The sequence below is a fragment of the Carassius auratus genome, unplaced genomic scaffold (assembly GCF_003368295.1).
Source record: "Carassius auratus strain Wakin unplaced genomic scaffold, ASM336829v1 scaf_tig00000254, whole genome shotgun sequence".
Lineage (NCBI taxonomy): Eukaryota > Metazoa > Chordata > Actinopteri > Cypriniformes > Cyprinidae > Carassius > Carassius auratus.
Window position 1 is genome coordinate 2,469,898 of NW_020523286.1, and position 16,417 is coordinate 2,486,314.

Consider the following 16,417-nt stretch of genomic DNA (forward strand, 5'->3'; position numbering starts at 1 on the left):
ATACCATTTGTTTTGGACATCTACTATAGTATTCTTTGAAGTACCATCATAGAAATTACCATTAAATAATTTTGGACGTTTTGGAAAATTTTAAAACCTAAACTGTGCCTTTATTGCCTTGGTATCAGTTTATGAAAAAAAATTTAAATGCTGCTCCTTGAGCATTTCTAACAGCTGAAGGAGTGAGCAAATAAGATTTTTTTTCTCGCTCATGACCAACATAAACAATCTCTCAATATTTTTACCTCAATTGGAAAATCATGGAAACACTACTGTGGCAAAATTGATAAATATTAAAACTCTGTTTGTTATAGTTTTCATTCACCACTATAGAAGTTTACCTTAGTAGCTTTATTATTTCTAGGCTGAGAGAAAAGTACAATAAATGTTTGAAATACTTTTGTACCCTAACATCCTTGGCTTGTCATTCTCGTGGTTATGCAGGAGACGTATGAGTCCACCAGCTCACAAGTGCACACACTGCGGCGGATGATCCAGGAGAAGGACGCCGCCTTCCAGAGGCACAATAACATTGAGAAGCAATTGCTGGAGCTGGAGCAGAAGGGCACCATCCGTTTACGCAAGCAGCCTGATGGGGATATTGCCATCGAGGCTCTGGGTGGAAGAGGACTGGTTGGTGGAGCGGCAGCTGGAGCATCTCTGGGAGACCTGGGCTTACTTACTGCAAGCATGAGTGGGAGTGGAGGTCTGGGTGTCTCTACACCTGCTCCTATTGAAGCTGTTGCTCCACCTCCACCTCCACCACCACCTCCACCTCCACCTGCCCCACCACTCCCTTCAGAAGGTACTGAGTCTGAGAACAGCCAGGAAAATCAGACGTGTATGCGAATCATGTGTGGTGTTACTGTTGCTTAACTAGATGATCTGAGATTCTCAGAACTCATCTGATTTGAAATCATTTGATTTCAAGGACAGATGAGGAAAAGTTTAGATTTGGCACTCGTACAAGTTCACTGTCAATGGGAAACAGATATGTAAGTGTTCCCTCAAAGCTCACGATTATGGAGAGTTATTGTAGTGGATATTAATCAGAAAAACAAGGCTCAGTTGTGCACACTTAGTTCCTTCTTAGTTACAGAGCTTTAAATGTACAAGTCTTTGCAAGCCTAGCAGGAAAGGGAAAAGCTAAGGGTGTTTCCTTTATCTGAGGAGCCGTTTCTGCTGAGGAAGCAGCTGGACTGGGACTAACTAAACATCTTTTTAGCCCTTGTGACTGTTTGGGAACAGATTTAAGAGTAAAGCTGAAAATCTATACTAATGTATTACATCTCTCTTTTTTTATATAGTCGAGTGTATTCCTATTCCTCCTCCACCTCCTCCACCTCTGCCTGGACCATCACCATCAGTCATCCTTAGTGTCGGCTTATCAGGTAATACAAAATTACAAATAATAATAGGAAGCAGTATGATCTAGGTTTTGATTTGTTATGAACAAAAGATTAAAGCAGTGACAAATCAGTCTCAGGATCTTGTCATACGTAATTATGTTTGTAAAAATAACGCCTGACAATCATGTTTATTCTTATCTTATAGCCATACGCATCAAGAAACCCATAAAAACCAAATTCCGCCTTCCTGTCTTCAACTGGACTGCCCTGAAACCCAACCAGATCAATGGCACCGTCTTCAATGAAATCGATGATGAGCGTGTGCTTGAGGTGATATTGAGTATGACTCAGATGCACATTATTTTGGTTGGTGCTCCATGAAACTCTCCACCCATGCCATGTGCTCTTGATTGGTCGTGTAGGAGTTGGATCTGGAGAAGTTTGAGGAGCTGTTCAAGACGAAAGCCCAGGGTCCTCTGGTGGATCTGTCATGCTCAAAGAGCAAGGTTTCCCACAAAGTCGTCAACAAAGTGCAGCTGCTTGATGCCAATCGCTCAAAGAACTTGGCCATCACCCTGCGCAAGGCCAACAAGACCACAGAAGAGATCTGCAAAGCCATTCAAACGTACGCACCTATGCAAGTGTCTGAATCTTCTAAAAAATCTCCTCTGAGATTAATATGATGCAATATCCATGTTGCAGGTTTGATCTGAAAGCCCTGCCAGTCGACTTTGTGGAATGCCTGATGCGGTTTCTACCCACGGAGGCTGAGAGTAAACTACTGCGTCAGTACGAGCGCGAGAGGAGACCTCTGGACCAACTCGCTGAGGAGGACCGTTTCATGCTTTTCTTCAGCAAGATTGAGCGGCTCACTCAGAGAATGAGCATCATCACGTTTGTGGGCAACTTCAATGATAATGTCAGCATGCTGACCCCGGTGAGCAACTATAATGGTCAACAAATAGGAAGTTGGGAAATTTTGTGGGGGTTTTAAATAGATTTTTGGTGAAGAATGACCGTCCACAGTGATTTGTGAAAATTGTCTGACCAGCATCCCTGTTGTTCCTGGAACAATATTCTTATTCACATTTTGGGGTTAAATTGAGGCATAGACTTATCAACCTATCATTACCCTCCGATTTTAGTGGTTGTTAGGCTTGGGGTTAAGTATAGGGTTAGTTTGTTTGATGGGAATTTTATTCCTGGAACAACAAAAGTGTTGATTTAGGAATGCGTTCTTGCCAATATCACGGTCATCCCGATCAAATCAAGATTTGACATCTGTTCATTTATATCCACAGCAACTCAACGCTATCATCGCTGCATCAGCGTCAGTGAAATCTTCTCCAAAGTTAAAGAAGATCCTTGAAGTAAATGTCTTCTTGTTTTGAATATTATAAGGGTTCAAAATCATCTCAAATTGATTTCCAATTATGCTTAACTATCCGTTTTTGTCTCCCCAGATCATTCTGGCCCTGGGCAACTACATGAACAGTAGTAAAAGAGGCTCTGTGTATGGTTTCAAACTTCAGAGTCTGGATCTGGTAAGCTCGAGTGTAGAAATGGCTTCAGAGATGTCGTAGCTGAATAACAGTGCTGTTCTCACCCATGCTAATGTTGCTCTCTCTCAGCTGCTAGATACTAAGTCTACTGACCGGAAAATGACACTGCTGCACTACATTGCTGTGGTCGTCAAAGAGAAATATCCTGAACTGTCTGCCTTCTACAATGAACTGCACTTTGTGGATAAGGCTGCAGCAGGTCTGTGTCCTTCAGGGTTGGAATTCAAACTGAACATGTCCCACTTACAGAAATGATATTCATTTCAATTTAATTGCATTAATTTGAAAATTTTCCATTACAGTCTCCCTGGAGAATGTGTTGTTGGATGTTAAGGAGCTGGGTAAGGGCATGGATCTGGTCAGGAGAGAGTGCAGTCTGCATGACCACGCTGTACTCAAGGGCTTCCTCCAGAGCAGCGATACGCAGCTGGACAAACTACAAAAAGACGCCAAGACTGCTGAGGTGTCCTTTCTCTCTTTTACAAAACACATTGTGAATACGAAACCAGATCATCTGAATCTCAAATTAAATCCATTTATAGGAGGCTTTCAACAATGTGGTGCTTTACTTTGGGGAGAGTCCTAAGACCACGCCGCCCTCTGTGTTCTTCCCAGTGTTCGTGCGGTTCATCAAAGCCTACAAGGTACTGCAATCCATTAAATGATTCACTCAATGGTTACTAAAGAATCATGAATCTTCATTATTTGACAAGGAGAAAACACATTTGTGGCTCTGTATATTCATCAGGTAGAGACTTTTATTTTATAAGCCTCGGGGGGGAAAGGTGAACCCGACTTGGTTTTAGGTCATTAAGGACAGGAAGGAGCCGTCCATGTGACCTGCTGTCTGGCATGTTTAGTAAACATGATGCGATGAAAGATCTGGCCTCCTAGCCAAGTGGTTGTGGGTTCAGACCCTGAATGTACACACAGTTTCTATGTGTGTTTATATCCTTTGGCCATCCTTGTTTTTAATGTCTTCCCTGTTGGAGCATCAGCGGCAGAGCACTAGGGTGGAGTAGCAGACGTTAGCAGAGGGTGAATAACAGGAAGGGGCAGCTGGGCTGAGATTTAAGGGCAGCTGCTGTGTTTAGACTGGGCTTTGCCTTCTCCGCCTTTAACCCGGACACACACGCATACACACACCTCTTCCTCACATTGTTCTGATGGGGGATTTATGAGCCTACATGAGGAACCAACAAAGGTCCAAGATCTCTACGCGTTCGTGTGTGTCCATATTCATATCCCTTCTCAGAGGTTGCTGGGATTGTTTAGATGCGAAGTCGTAGCCTGTGTTTTGTGCAGTGTCAGGACCCGGATCACACTCAGCTCTCTATCGGAACTGTTGTTGGTATTTTCTGCAGGAGGCTGTGGAGGAAAACGAACTGAGGAAGAAGCAAGAGGAAGCCATGAGAGAAAAACTACTAGCACAGGAGGCCAAACAGCGTGACCCAAAGGTAAAATCTAAGAGCTGAGAATAATTATTTTTTAAATTCCTTTAAATATCAAACTAGAAGATAGCTTTTTGAAATCAGTGTGTTTTTAAGTAAAAAAAAACAGCAATTATACTCTTGAAAACTCTTGAAATTGTGGCAGTGGCGTTCTCTGGTTCTGAAAGCAACACATTTTGTTCAGAATACATGTAATGCACATGCAAATGAATATGGGAATCGCATTTAAACATTGAGGGTAATATAAACAGAACTTTCAGAATCTGAATCAGATTGGATTGAATCCAATGGATGAAAATTAGTGCATGTAAGCATACCACTTGCAGTTTTTTTCCTATAATACCATTCTATTCTAGTTAATTTGCCCTTGCATCCATTAAATATTTCAAGCACCTCCAGTTGATATTAGTGGTAAACATGTATTTGTTTTTTTCCACTGCAGGTTCAGGCTCAAAAGAAGCGACAGCAGCAGCAGGAACTGATCGCAGAGCTCCGGCGCAGACAAGCCAAGGACCACCGGCCCGTATATGAGGGCAAAGATGGCACCATTGAAGACATTATCACAGGTGGGCCAGGCAGGACTACAATACCCATCAGCCAGGGGTCCACAATCACTGTGGTGGTCCACAGCTCTCCACATCAGCAGTGTACTCTGTGTTATGTTAAACATCGGCCCTTACAGCTCAATCATCACACTTTACAAGTGCATATCAGTTAAAACCAATGGTTCGGAATTTGCATCAACCCTCAGGGATATTCAGTGTTATTTAGAAGGCATACTAACTAAATGGATCTCTTTCTAAAGTATGTAAATCAATTGTACAGGATGCTCTTAAAAGAGATTGCAGAAATACTATCATTTTTAATAACAAAAGACTATAATGTATCTTTCACATAATGCTCTCAATTTAGGGTATCTATATTTATTATAAATTAATAACCACTGAATCTTTTTTCCTTTTTTCTTTTTTTTTTTTGGCAAACACTCATTCACCTAAGATTTTCATATATTGCAATACGGACAAAATTGCTAAAAATGTCTCTTTAAATGTAGTCCAGAGGTTCTGCACAAATAGGGAACTTTTTGCTATTTTAACATTTCAGTAAACAACGTCCCAGCCTTAAGAAGCCGTAGATATTACTGACAGAATGAAGAATAGGCACTTCTCCTATTCTGTTACCCCAGTCACAAAGTAATCAGGATTTAATCTCTAGTAATGCTTAGGTTTTGACTTGAACATGTTTGTATGTTTAACATGTAATTTAATGGTTTATTCCTAAAGTTTACCCATGTATATCCTGTGCTCAGGTTAATGGAGTAGTTTTTCCTTAAAAAACAAACAAATTCCTCCATCTGAGATACACACTACTGTTCAAAAGTTTGGGATCTGTAAGATTTTATTAATGTTTTTGAAAGAGGTCTCATAAAGGTTGCATTTATTTTCTTCAAAAATACAGTACAACTAGGTGTAATTTAAAATGTGATTTCTGTTTTAATATACATTCAAATATCATTTTTTTTTCCTTTGATTGAATTTTCAGCAGCCATTACTTCATCGTCTACAGTGTCACATGATCCTTTATAAATCGATCTAATGTGCATTCCAGTATTCATTCTATATGCTTCTTTTTTTGTGAATAGAAAATTTTGAAAGAATAGCTTAAAATGTAGTTTAAAATCTACATATTTGTACTCTCACTTTTGATTAATTTGATTAATCCTTCCTAAAAAACAAACAAACAAAACATTTTTTTTCTGACCCCTAATATTTGAAAGATAGTGTACCTATGTGAAGAAAATTGCACAAGAAAAATCCTGCACAAAAATGCCAGGACGTTGCAAGAGTCAAAACAAGTGGTTTCTCTTTAAGGAACACATGCTCCTTCTTAACCTCAGATATAACGTTCTGTCTCTGACCTCCCTCCCTCCCTCCCTCAGTGCTGAAGAGTGTGCCCTTCACAGCCCGCACGGCCAAACGGGGCTCTCGCTTCTTCTGCGATACCAACCTCTTCGACGAGTCCATCTGCTAGCCCCCCAAACCCCCCAAAAAACCTGCCCCTAATGCCGCAGGTTGTCCCGTTCTCTTACAAGTTGCAAAGTGCATGCATACAACCACTCGCATGACCCATTCTGTCACTTGGTTACCCAGCATCCTTTACTAACCAACGCACAATGGAATTGTAGGAAGCACAAGCTGTGGCTGTTCACAGACCTGAAACAGGGACCGGCCAAATCTTTCTCAATGGAATTATGACAAATGGACTGAAAAGTATAAAATCATCTGTCTTTAATATATATATAATATTATAATATAATATAATATAATCATATTTTGTACTGTAAAACTGTTGCTTTCCTGATTTTTTACATGTATGCCTTTATGATTTAATAATAATAATAATTTCTGTTTGTCATATTGTCCAGAGAGATTTGGCCTGTGTAACAGTCCTTATTATGTTTCACTTGGTTTGTCACCTGCTAACTCTCATTTTCTCTCCCATAACTCTTTGTTCTACCTTTCCAGCAGAACAGGGGATTAATCTGAGTAAATTTGAGCACTAAATAATTGGAGGGTAAGAAAGGCATCATGGAGCTTCATGACGCTTTGCTCCTGTCTGCCTTTCAGTTGCTTTAGCGGTGCTATATTTTGCACATTGCTACAATGCTGAAGCTTATGTGGCCAAATGCAGTCTTGTACTGAATATTGCTTTTTTTGCATTGTTAAATTCATATTTTATGAAACTTGTCATTGTGTCAAACAATAAGATAACTAATTATGTATATATATATATATATATATATAGTTTTACCACTGAATAAAAAATTAAAATTATTATTTTTTTTTTAATCTTTTTGGGAATTTTGATTTTTTTTCTCAAAATTTTGAGAAAAAAAAAAGAGAACTGTGAAATATTTGACATTTTTTAAGGAAAAAAAAATAATTCTTCTAGCAGTTCTGAGTTTTTACTTTTCCCCCCGCATTTACATCCCACAATTATTATTATTATTTTTTTTTTACTATTTATACCTTAAGATGTTTAATATAAACTACAACATTTTTATAGTTTTATATAACCTCATAGATATCAAATCTTATTACAAACTAATCAGTATAATCTCATATTATTTTACTAGTAAAATTTTTGTTAGCTTTTCTTCAGTAGCGTATATTAGAAATGGAATCTCTATTTTCTTGTCATCACTGTTGCATGTAAAGCTGTGTTTGTCCGCTATATCTTTGCACTGTGCCGTCTGTCTAACATGTTTATGTCCTCTACTATTTCATCACCTGCATGCAACTCTGTGTTCTGTTCAGCAAGATCTATCTGTAATGGTTACTGTATATAGTGGTGTAGTGTTTTATTATATATGGAAATGTTATAGCATCTTTTAAGACCTTGCTGAACACTGAATCTATCAGTTATGTATTTGTGTTGAATAGTCGTACTGCAGTGATTGTATTTTGTTTTGTGTCTCTGTTAGTGTTTTACTGTGTGTGCGCTTTATGAGTGCAGGGCCATGCCTGTGTTTATACTAGAAGCAGTTATTGAGATAAATATTAACTGCATTTAGTTTTTTACTTTAAAAGGAATAATTCACACAAAAAATGAAATGTCATTTACGCCTTAAGTCATTTAAAACCCTTTTGTGGAACACAAAAGGAGAAATTTTGTAAAATGACCAAGGTGCTGTTTTAATGCACTACCATTCTTTCGTCTTAAAACATTTATTTATTTTTTATGCCTGTGTCACATGATCCTTCAGAAATCAATTAAATATGCTGATTTTATGTTCAAGAGACATTTCTTATTACAATCGGTGTTGTGCTGCTTAAAGGGATAGTTCACCCAAAAACATGAAAATACTGTCATTTACTCCTCGCTATTTTTTTTCTGTTGAACACAAAATTAGATAATCTGTAAAAAGAATGTGTCTCCCTATTGTCTTCCATAGTATTTTTCCCATACCATGGAAGTCAATTGCTACCATCAACTGTTTGTTTACCATCATTCCTCAAAATATCTTCTTTTGTGTTTAGCAGAAAAAAATGAACTCCTAGAGGTTTGGAATGACATGAGAGTGAATAAATGTTCATTTTGGGTGATATTTCCCTTTAATGTTTTTGTGGAAACAGTGACACATTATTCCATTTTGGAGATTGACAGCTGCCATTCAGTTGCTTTTCATTCTAAGGACAAGAATGGTATCAACATTATGCTAAATATCTCCTTTCCTAGATAAATAAAAGCATGAATGACATGAGGCTGGGTAAATGACAGAATTTTCCTTTTTGGGTGAACTGTTCCTTTAAGATCTAGAAAAGTAAGATCTACAGAATTCGGCATTCCTTCAACCCTTTCAAAGACAGCACAAATATTAGCAGCCAGCTCAAGTGCTGAGAGTGACCCCTGCTACCCTAAATGTTCCCTGATCTAACTCTAACTCTCTCCCTTCCCCACTCACAGATCTCCGAAGCCAGCCCTTCCTGCGAGCTGACGCGGTGATCCGGAATGGGTGGAAGCGACCCTAAAGACCCCTCACTCACTCACCCAATGCTACTTTCCCCCCGCTTTCTTCTGAAATGGGATCTTCCTGCAATTCACAGTGACTGAGGGAAGTGCAGGACCAAACCAGTATCTTTGGTTTTAAGGGGATGTGGAAGTTGTTATTTATTTATGGAAATCCTTTTTGGATTCTGCACTGGAGGCTCTTTCAATAAAGCCATAAAAGCACAGACATTAAGGGCGGCCTCACGAACTCTCGCGTACGCAAATCCTGAGGAGAGTCTGTAACAGCTTGTGTTGGCACAGGAAAAATGCTTGTTGTGATTGACAAACCGACAGCAGTAACACTAGCCTGCTGACCCTGAAGAGCCTTCTATTGGGATTGCACACCCATTAACGTGGATTTCCTTTTATTGTGCAATGTAAGCATGACTTGAGGTCACTGACTTTCAGGCCTGAGCCCGTTTGTACAGTTCTTTTATTAGCTATGAACTCAAAAAGATGTATTAATCCTAACTACCTGGAGTGGACTAGTCTGTCTCCAGTATTGTTACCCTATCGTTACAAAGAAGTGCCTTTCTGCTGAGTCAGTATTATTTCTTATAGCCAATATTGATGTATCTAAGTTTATACTTGTGTTAATTATTATGTTGTAACATTTTGAATGCTTAATGTAAATATTATATGCAGTTATCCATTGTAGCTTTAACAAAAGAGCCTGAAGTGCTCTATTTGATTCATGTGCCTTGTAGGCTTGTTGATGGTGCCTTCTTCACCCAGCTTTTTAAATGTTTAATGCGCATGTACCAGAACAAAGTGTACATAACGTTATGCCATGCCTTGAAACGTATTCTTTCTCAGAGAATGATGTTCGGATCCATTCTTTACCACACAGAATTCTTATGTATATAAATGCATTTTTTATCCAATGGGAATCACTCCATGATTGTAAAGATGATATAACAGAATATTTTGGGTGTGCAGTTCACTCATTTGCAGAGTTAGTAAAATGAAGGACATTTGTATTTGTATTCACTTCACAATAACGTTTTATAAGGCACGTCCTGATTTTGCCAAGTTCGATGTGTTCCTAGGTCAACATATTTTGTTGACCCTGGAACAACATTTTACTCCAAAAATATATTCTTAACCATATCCCTACACCTAAACCTAACCTTAACCATGAGTAATCCCTAAAATCAGAGGAAATGATAGATGAATGACACTGATGTACAAGCACCAAACACTGATTTTAAGCGTAAACTTCACAAAATCTATAAACTGGTTCTAAAAATCTGATTGGTTAATCACAATGTTGTCCCAGGAACATGTCTCACTTGGTAAAATCAGGTTCTGCTTTTATAAGATTAATTTTATTATCTAATATCTCCCTAATAGAATACTTATTATAATTGAATAAGAAATGATTATGCAACTAGTGACTCGATATGAAATTTTATGAGCTTTATTTTAGCATTAACTTACGCAAGGCAGCGCTTTACTTAGTTACTTTGTTCGGAATGTGCTGTCAGTTATATTCACAATTCAGTATGGTGATTTGTGCTACCCTGTCAGATTTTGATACCTCCCAGACTTGTTATTCATTGTGTCTGTGTTTTATTCATAAAAACAACAATGTTCGATACACGCTCTGTAGAGCAGTTTGTCCATTTAGGGCTACTGTAGAAACATGGTGGCCACTTCAATTTAAGGGGACACATGGTGTATGTAGATAAAAAATAGCTCAATATAAGGTAATAAAAACATAACGGTTCATTAAGAAAGGTCTTTATACACATCTGAAAACATAGTTATGTATATTATATTTCATTTCTGTAAATAGATAGGTGTAAATATTACACACTGCACCTTTAAAAAAAAGTTATCAACCCAATATTGATGTGCGCATGCGCAGTAAACCCTGGTAGGAAAATCAGACGGGTAGGATAAAATGTCAGGACAAACGGCCTCAATTTCTTACTGCTTTTATAAAAGTTTGATAACAAGGACAGAAATTATAATTATTACGTTAAGAAAAATAATTTTAGTGGCGTTTTTCCGCTAGAAGAGATAAGATAGCCCCAACAAAAACTTGGCTGGGACCTGTTTTTATACAGTCTATGGTTGGGACCATAGACATGTATATATGATGTCTATGGTTGGGACGCTGTTCTGACCAAACAGAAGTCAGAACCGGAAGTGTCTAACTAAACGGAAGTGAAAACATGTCACGTGACAGGCTCGACGACTTGGAGGGCAAAATATCCATAGAAAAGCAACTTTTCCACCTGTTTCCCAGCAGCAAATATTTAAAGTAATGGTTCAGTTTTCCATTTCATGTGAAACTTTGCACATTGTTTTTATATCCCGGTATATATATATATATATGTATTTTTTTTACAGTCTATGGTTTTACTACACTGCTTAATGCAGTCTGCATAGGTCAGTGGATCAAAGCTTCGTTCTGCCCTCCAGTGTGACGTCACGTGAAAACGATCAATTAAACACTAACAACTTTTATATCTTCTTGGGAGTTGTTTCTAAGACTGAACTTTTATTTTTTAGATGTAAATTAAGCCATTTGGGAGGAAATGCAAAGCACAAGTTGAATGTACCAAAGTATTAATGTTATTTGGTTGAACTAGACCAGTGAATACAGCATTTAACTGGATATTCTGTTGAAGTGGCAAATAAAACATTTGATACTTGACTTTACCTTTGTATGAATTTGATTAATACAATCTCCCTAGTGTACTGCAGTAAATATACAGGTGAAGTGGGACAACCTTTGGATCTATTACTTACTTTTTACACTGTATATTGTAGATTATTGTTATGGTATTTTTTGTAAGGAGTTAAAACATCTGGGAATCATATTTTAGCTTAATACAAATGACAACCATAAAGAGCCCCATTTTACTTCTATTCACCTTGATCATATCTAGTACTAGGACAACAGTAATTGTTTTAGATTCAGCATTGAAATAATGCATTTGCACAATGCATTCTGTTGGAAAACAGTTTCTAAAATGACCACTCGTACCCAATCGCCAAACTACAGCAGAGCACCAATCCAGAAACCACTTCTATATTAGTTATGTACACATTTTTTATTTTTAATATGTGTTATTGTCTGTGATTCATGATGATCTCCAGCTGGAAACAAAAGAAACGAACATCACATGGTCTCTCCAAAAGAAGGGTTGAGCCACCATGCATTTCTACTATAAAAAGCAGTTTAATTATTTTGTATATATATATATATATATATATATAAAAAAATGTACCAACAAAACTACAGAAACGGTTGCAGGGTTGTGACACTAGTCATCTGTGACAGTAAAAGGCCACCGAGGGCCGTGCTAAATTACATTTGATCGTAAACAGAGCAGACACTTTACGTTAAGTCCAGATGCTCGGATGAATACTGTTAACATGTATCTGTTGAGCCGATGCTAGTCTTTATGAGCTGTTCGATCCATGCATTAGCCTATGGCACACGGGTTACCTCCAATAGAAGCAGTGGACGCTCGGCCACAAGCAGGGCTGGCCGAGTCTCTCTACAGGTCAGGCAGATGAGAATGATGGGAAGAGTAGCAGCAAGGCAGTGACTTATTACTGGATCCACACAAACCTCACAGGAATGCACTTACACTGAGCATAAAGTCCATAAGACACAAAACTAGTGAACTAAAAGTGACATACAGCTCCCAATGAGCAGATGACAATCATCTGAGCATTTCTCCTGGCTGTTTCCGGCGTACTGGAAGACATGGCGTCAGATGAGGCCCGCATCCTTTGGACGTACCACTTGCGTACACACCAAGGCCACTGATACCCTGGAAACAGTTCTGGAATGACCTTACATTTACCATCCGTTTGGATTCACTCACTCCTTGATTCAATCAACATCTTTTCATCCATTAAAAAAAACGAAGCTAAAACAAAGACAGTTATACTGCTATTCGTACGGGTGTCTGCTTGTATTCCTGGGTATATTTGTCAAGACACTTTGTTAATTATATATGTAAATATATATAAAATCAATCTGTGCAAGAAGTATGACAATCATCGTAAGCGTTGTTCTCTGAGATAACAGTATAGAAATAAAAGCGATGCCGACTCGTCCAGCCATCTGCAATCACACACGGGCCGAGTCAGCATCTGTTATCATTCAGTCGGCCGTGCACCCCTCCCTCACATTTCATTAGCAACACTTGGCAATTTTGCTTTTCCTAAAAGAAACATTGATCTCTATACAATTGATACAAAAATAAACGTTAAAAAAAAAAAAGAAAAAAAAAAAGGATTTCCCATATTGTTGTTGGCATCTTGTTGAGCACAGAGGTAGTGGCTAAATGGAGGGCAAGGGCGAGAAATTAGGTATGCAAAGTCTGAAAAAAAGAAAAGAAAAACAGGGAAGGGAAAGAAAAAGTACATGTATAGAAAATGCTTTCTTTTGTTGACCAGAAGGATTTCTCGAAGAATAAAATATAATACTGCGATCACATACAAAAGTGTCCTTCATGTTTATGTTTTTTGTGTGTTTTTTTTTTTTTTACATTTTGTACAGTGTTCCTGCTGTTGTTGCTTTTCCTTTGACATGTAAAGGCATAAAGGTCTGCGTGAGGGTGGGCGTCCGGCCGGGACTCTATGCCAGAGGGTCTCCCATGTCGTCATCTCCTGCAGACAGCAGCTCTTTCTTCTCGTCTGTGCTGGCCAGAGAGTTACGGCTGTTATGGGCGCCCATGTAGAGAGTGGCATATACAGGGTTGGTGAAGTTTGTGGGCTGCAAGAGAGATACAGATACTGATAAGCCGATGATTTTTTTAATGTCCATAAAAGATTTTAAAATGCCAAACTATTTTAATGACGTATATTAAAAATAATCAACTAAAAACTAAGTGAATTTATGCAATACCAAAATTATAATATACAGTATGATAAATGGATATTCAAGACACTCTTTTAGACTGCAAGAGTGAAATAAAAATTAAATCATTTCTCTAACCAAACTAGAATTTAAATAAAGTACTGGTATATATAATCATATATTAGGCCCTATATAAAATTATGTAAAATATTTTCATTTACCAAACTTATAATTAAAATGTTTCATATATGATCATAATATATTTATTTTATCAAATAGAAATATTGTAAAACTATTTAAATTATTTTGATTATTATTTGTATTTAAATACTATTTAAAGTTCTGGTTGAAATATATATATAATTTTTTCACACACCCACACTGATATATATATAATTCAAGAACAATAACTAAATACAATAATAAGAATATATTTTTTTATATAATTGAATATAAAATTATATTAACATAAAATTATATAAAATCAAATTGTGTAATACTGTCATTTTGATTTGAATGATATTAGACAAATATAAACTATATTTTATAATATTTTATATAAATGTATTTATGTTTTAACGCCACATCAGCAACAATGTCTATATTCATGGCCACATTAACTGTATCATTTCAATAGATCATAAACAGTACTATAACATTTTCGTAAGAAACAATCACTATACAAAAATCATACTTTTTAAGAAACTTTTTACAGGAGAAACAAAAAAAAAAGTCTTTTAATATATTGTCTAAATTAAAATTGGACATTCTATTATAATACAATTCACATTCAAAAGATTCTTACGTAAGTCACAAACTGGTTTCTCGTCTCCTTTCAATAGATATAAATGAGTGCGTCTTGAATGTCCGATTCATACAACCTGGTCATATCTATTTTCAAAACTTTTTTTTATTTACTACTGGAATCACCTCATATAGTGCATTCGTTCCATTCACCATTCATATATTATACAAAACATTGCATTATTTGATACTTTAATGTTAAACATTTTATCACTAATAACATTTCAACAGAAACAAATGATTACAAAATATACACTTTAAAATACACAGTTATAATAAATAATATTAAAAAAATCTAAATGTCAAAAATCCCCTACAAGGGGGTTGGAGAATGACATAAAGGGGTCACCTTATCTGGATCCAGACTGAACTCGGAGTCCAGCAGCTCGCCTGCGTCATCATCAGGCTCTCCTTCGTAAATCTTGTACGCCGGGTTCCCGATCTCAACGTTCATGGCTCCGTTGGTCATCCTCTGGTGCTGGAATCCTTTAGCGCTGCAGACACAAACACCAGTAAGCAGTTATACTTTGTCCAAGCTTCTTCACAACACACCTCTGCAGGCCGAGCCAAGGCACAGGGAGTTACACTCACACACACAAAGTAGCCTATCTCCAAGCAACTCACAAACACAGACACACAGCTACATCCACCAGGGTCTCTCCTGCCGTATAAACACAAGTGCAAGGAGCCATGACACTTTGAGGAACCATCCATGTGCTTTCAGGTGGAGACTGCCAGCCAGAGTGAACAACTCTGCAGGGTCTTAAAGAAAGCTGGATATCCACAAGACATGGTCCGCTACGGTCAATAAGGTGCCAAACACTTCAAGCACAGCAACACTGCTCTCACGGACATATAAAAAACGGACACACGTCTACAGGATGGCGCAAGAGGAGTGAGAGGGACAGGACGCAGCCCAGCGCTGCGTCTTGCACCAACCAGTTGATCTATTTTAGCTGTCATCAATAGATCCCTGTGTTGAAACTGGTAAAAAAAACACACAGGGATACCACAGTAACAGTACAGGATCAGGCAGGAGAAGCAGGGAGAAAGAGAGGAAGAGTATGATGATGGGGGAGGAAGAGAAGAGAGGAGAGGATGGACGAGGATGAGAGCCTGCTGTTATAGAGTCAAAGTTACCGCGAACATCTGGAGCTGGGCTTGCCCTGCCTCACAGACCTGAGAGACAGAAAGATGCAGTTTAACCACAGAGAGAGAAAGTGAGAGAGCTGGAAATTGAGTTTAGTAATAAATTAAAGAGGAATGTGCAGGAATTAATGCTCTAAAGCAGGGGTCTTCAACAGGGTACTGAAGAGGGTTTGCTAATTATCGGATGAGCTTAAGGTGACTTCAAAGAACTAGCAGCGATGAAAGCCGATGGTGTTGTCGCCTTGTGTCGGCAGCGTCTGGACCACAATGCTACGCTTGAACACACTGCACAGACTACAGCGGACTGCAAACCAACTAATATTTACGATATTTAAAAAAACGCGTTCTAATTCTTGGGCAATGACTCGTTCGCTAAACTGAACAACCAATCAAAATTCACACTCTAGCTGATGGCCCAGACGTTGCATTGACATGTTGAATCGTGCTCGCCAACTTTAGACTAAATTTAGACTAAATCCCGGGCTTTAGACAAAATTTCGTAGGAGAAATAAGTATTAAAACAAAAATCCATTTTTTATAACATGTTAATTAATATAAATGTAAATTATATAATTATATGTAAAATATTTACTTTAACCAGTTTTTTTTTATGTATAATATAATCATACCCTTATAATACACAATAATTATGTACATTTATTTCCTTCAGCTGAACAAATATGGTAATATATAGAATCATATAATTATTATATAAGGTCTATC

At 37.7% G+C, this 16,417-nt stretch overlaps 2 protein-coding genes across 5 annotated transcripts in view; one reads left to right on the forward strand and one right to left on the reverse strand.

Annotated features, from left to right (window-relative positions):
* The window catches only part of fmnl3 (formin-like 3), a 40,643-nt gene extending 30,857 nt beyond the window's left edge, over nucleotides 1-9,786 (forward strand). For 2 of the 4 annotated variants that reach the window (XM_026241909.1, XM_026241912.1), the window contains 14 exons: nucleotides 445-805; nucleotides 1,308-1,391; nucleotides 1,555-1,679; nucleotides 1,772-1,974; nucleotides 2,052-2,286; nucleotides 2,651-2,719; nucleotides 2,813-2,893; nucleotides 2,981-3,110; nucleotides 3,214-3,374; nucleotides 3,454-3,555; nucleotides 4,276-4,368; nucleotides 4,805-4,928; nucleotides 6,302-6,433; nucleotides 8,830-9,786. In XM_026241909.1, coding sequence (XP_026097694.1) covers nucleotides 445-805; nucleotides 1,308-1,391; nucleotides 1,555-1,679; nucleotides 1,772-1,974; nucleotides 2,052-2,286; nucleotides 2,651-2,719; nucleotides 2,813-2,893; nucleotides 2,981-3,110; nucleotides 3,214-3,374; nucleotides 3,454-3,555; nucleotides 4,276-4,368; nucleotides 4,805-4,928; nucleotides 6,302-6,393 — 1,860 coding nt within the window. In that variant the 3' untranslated portion in view covers nucleotides 6,394-6,433; nucleotides 8,830-9,786. Of the gene's footprint in view, nucleotides 1-444; nucleotides 806-1,307; nucleotides 1,392-1,554; nucleotides 1,680-1,771; nucleotides 1,975-2,051; nucleotides 2,287-2,650; nucleotides 2,720-2,812; nucleotides 2,894-2,980; nucleotides 3,111-3,213; nucleotides 3,375-3,453; nucleotides 3,556-4,275; nucleotides 4,369-4,804; nucleotides 4,929-6,301; nucleotides 6,434-6,890; nucleotides 6,937-8,829 lie in introns of all 4 variants that reach the window. The other 2 variants (XM_026241911.1, XM_026241910.1) reach the window with 2 other exon arrangements.
* A 2,173-nt stretch (nucleotides 9,787-11,959) lies between these two features.
* The window catches only part of lrp1ab (low density lipoprotein receptor-related protein 1Ab), a 110,887-nt gene continuing 106,429 nt past the window's right edge, over nucleotides 11,960-16,417 (reverse strand). Inside the window, exons 88-89 of the mRNA XM_026241908.1 lie at nucleotides 14,895-15,039; nucleotides 11,960-13,657 (exon numbers count right to left, since the gene is read on the reverse strand). Coding sequence (XP_026097693.1) covers nucleotides 13,520-13,657; nucleotides 14,895-15,039 — 283 coding nt within the window. The 3' untranslated portion in view covers nucleotides 11,960-13,519. The remainder of the gene's footprint in view (nucleotides 13,658-14,894; nucleotides 15,040-16,417) is intronic.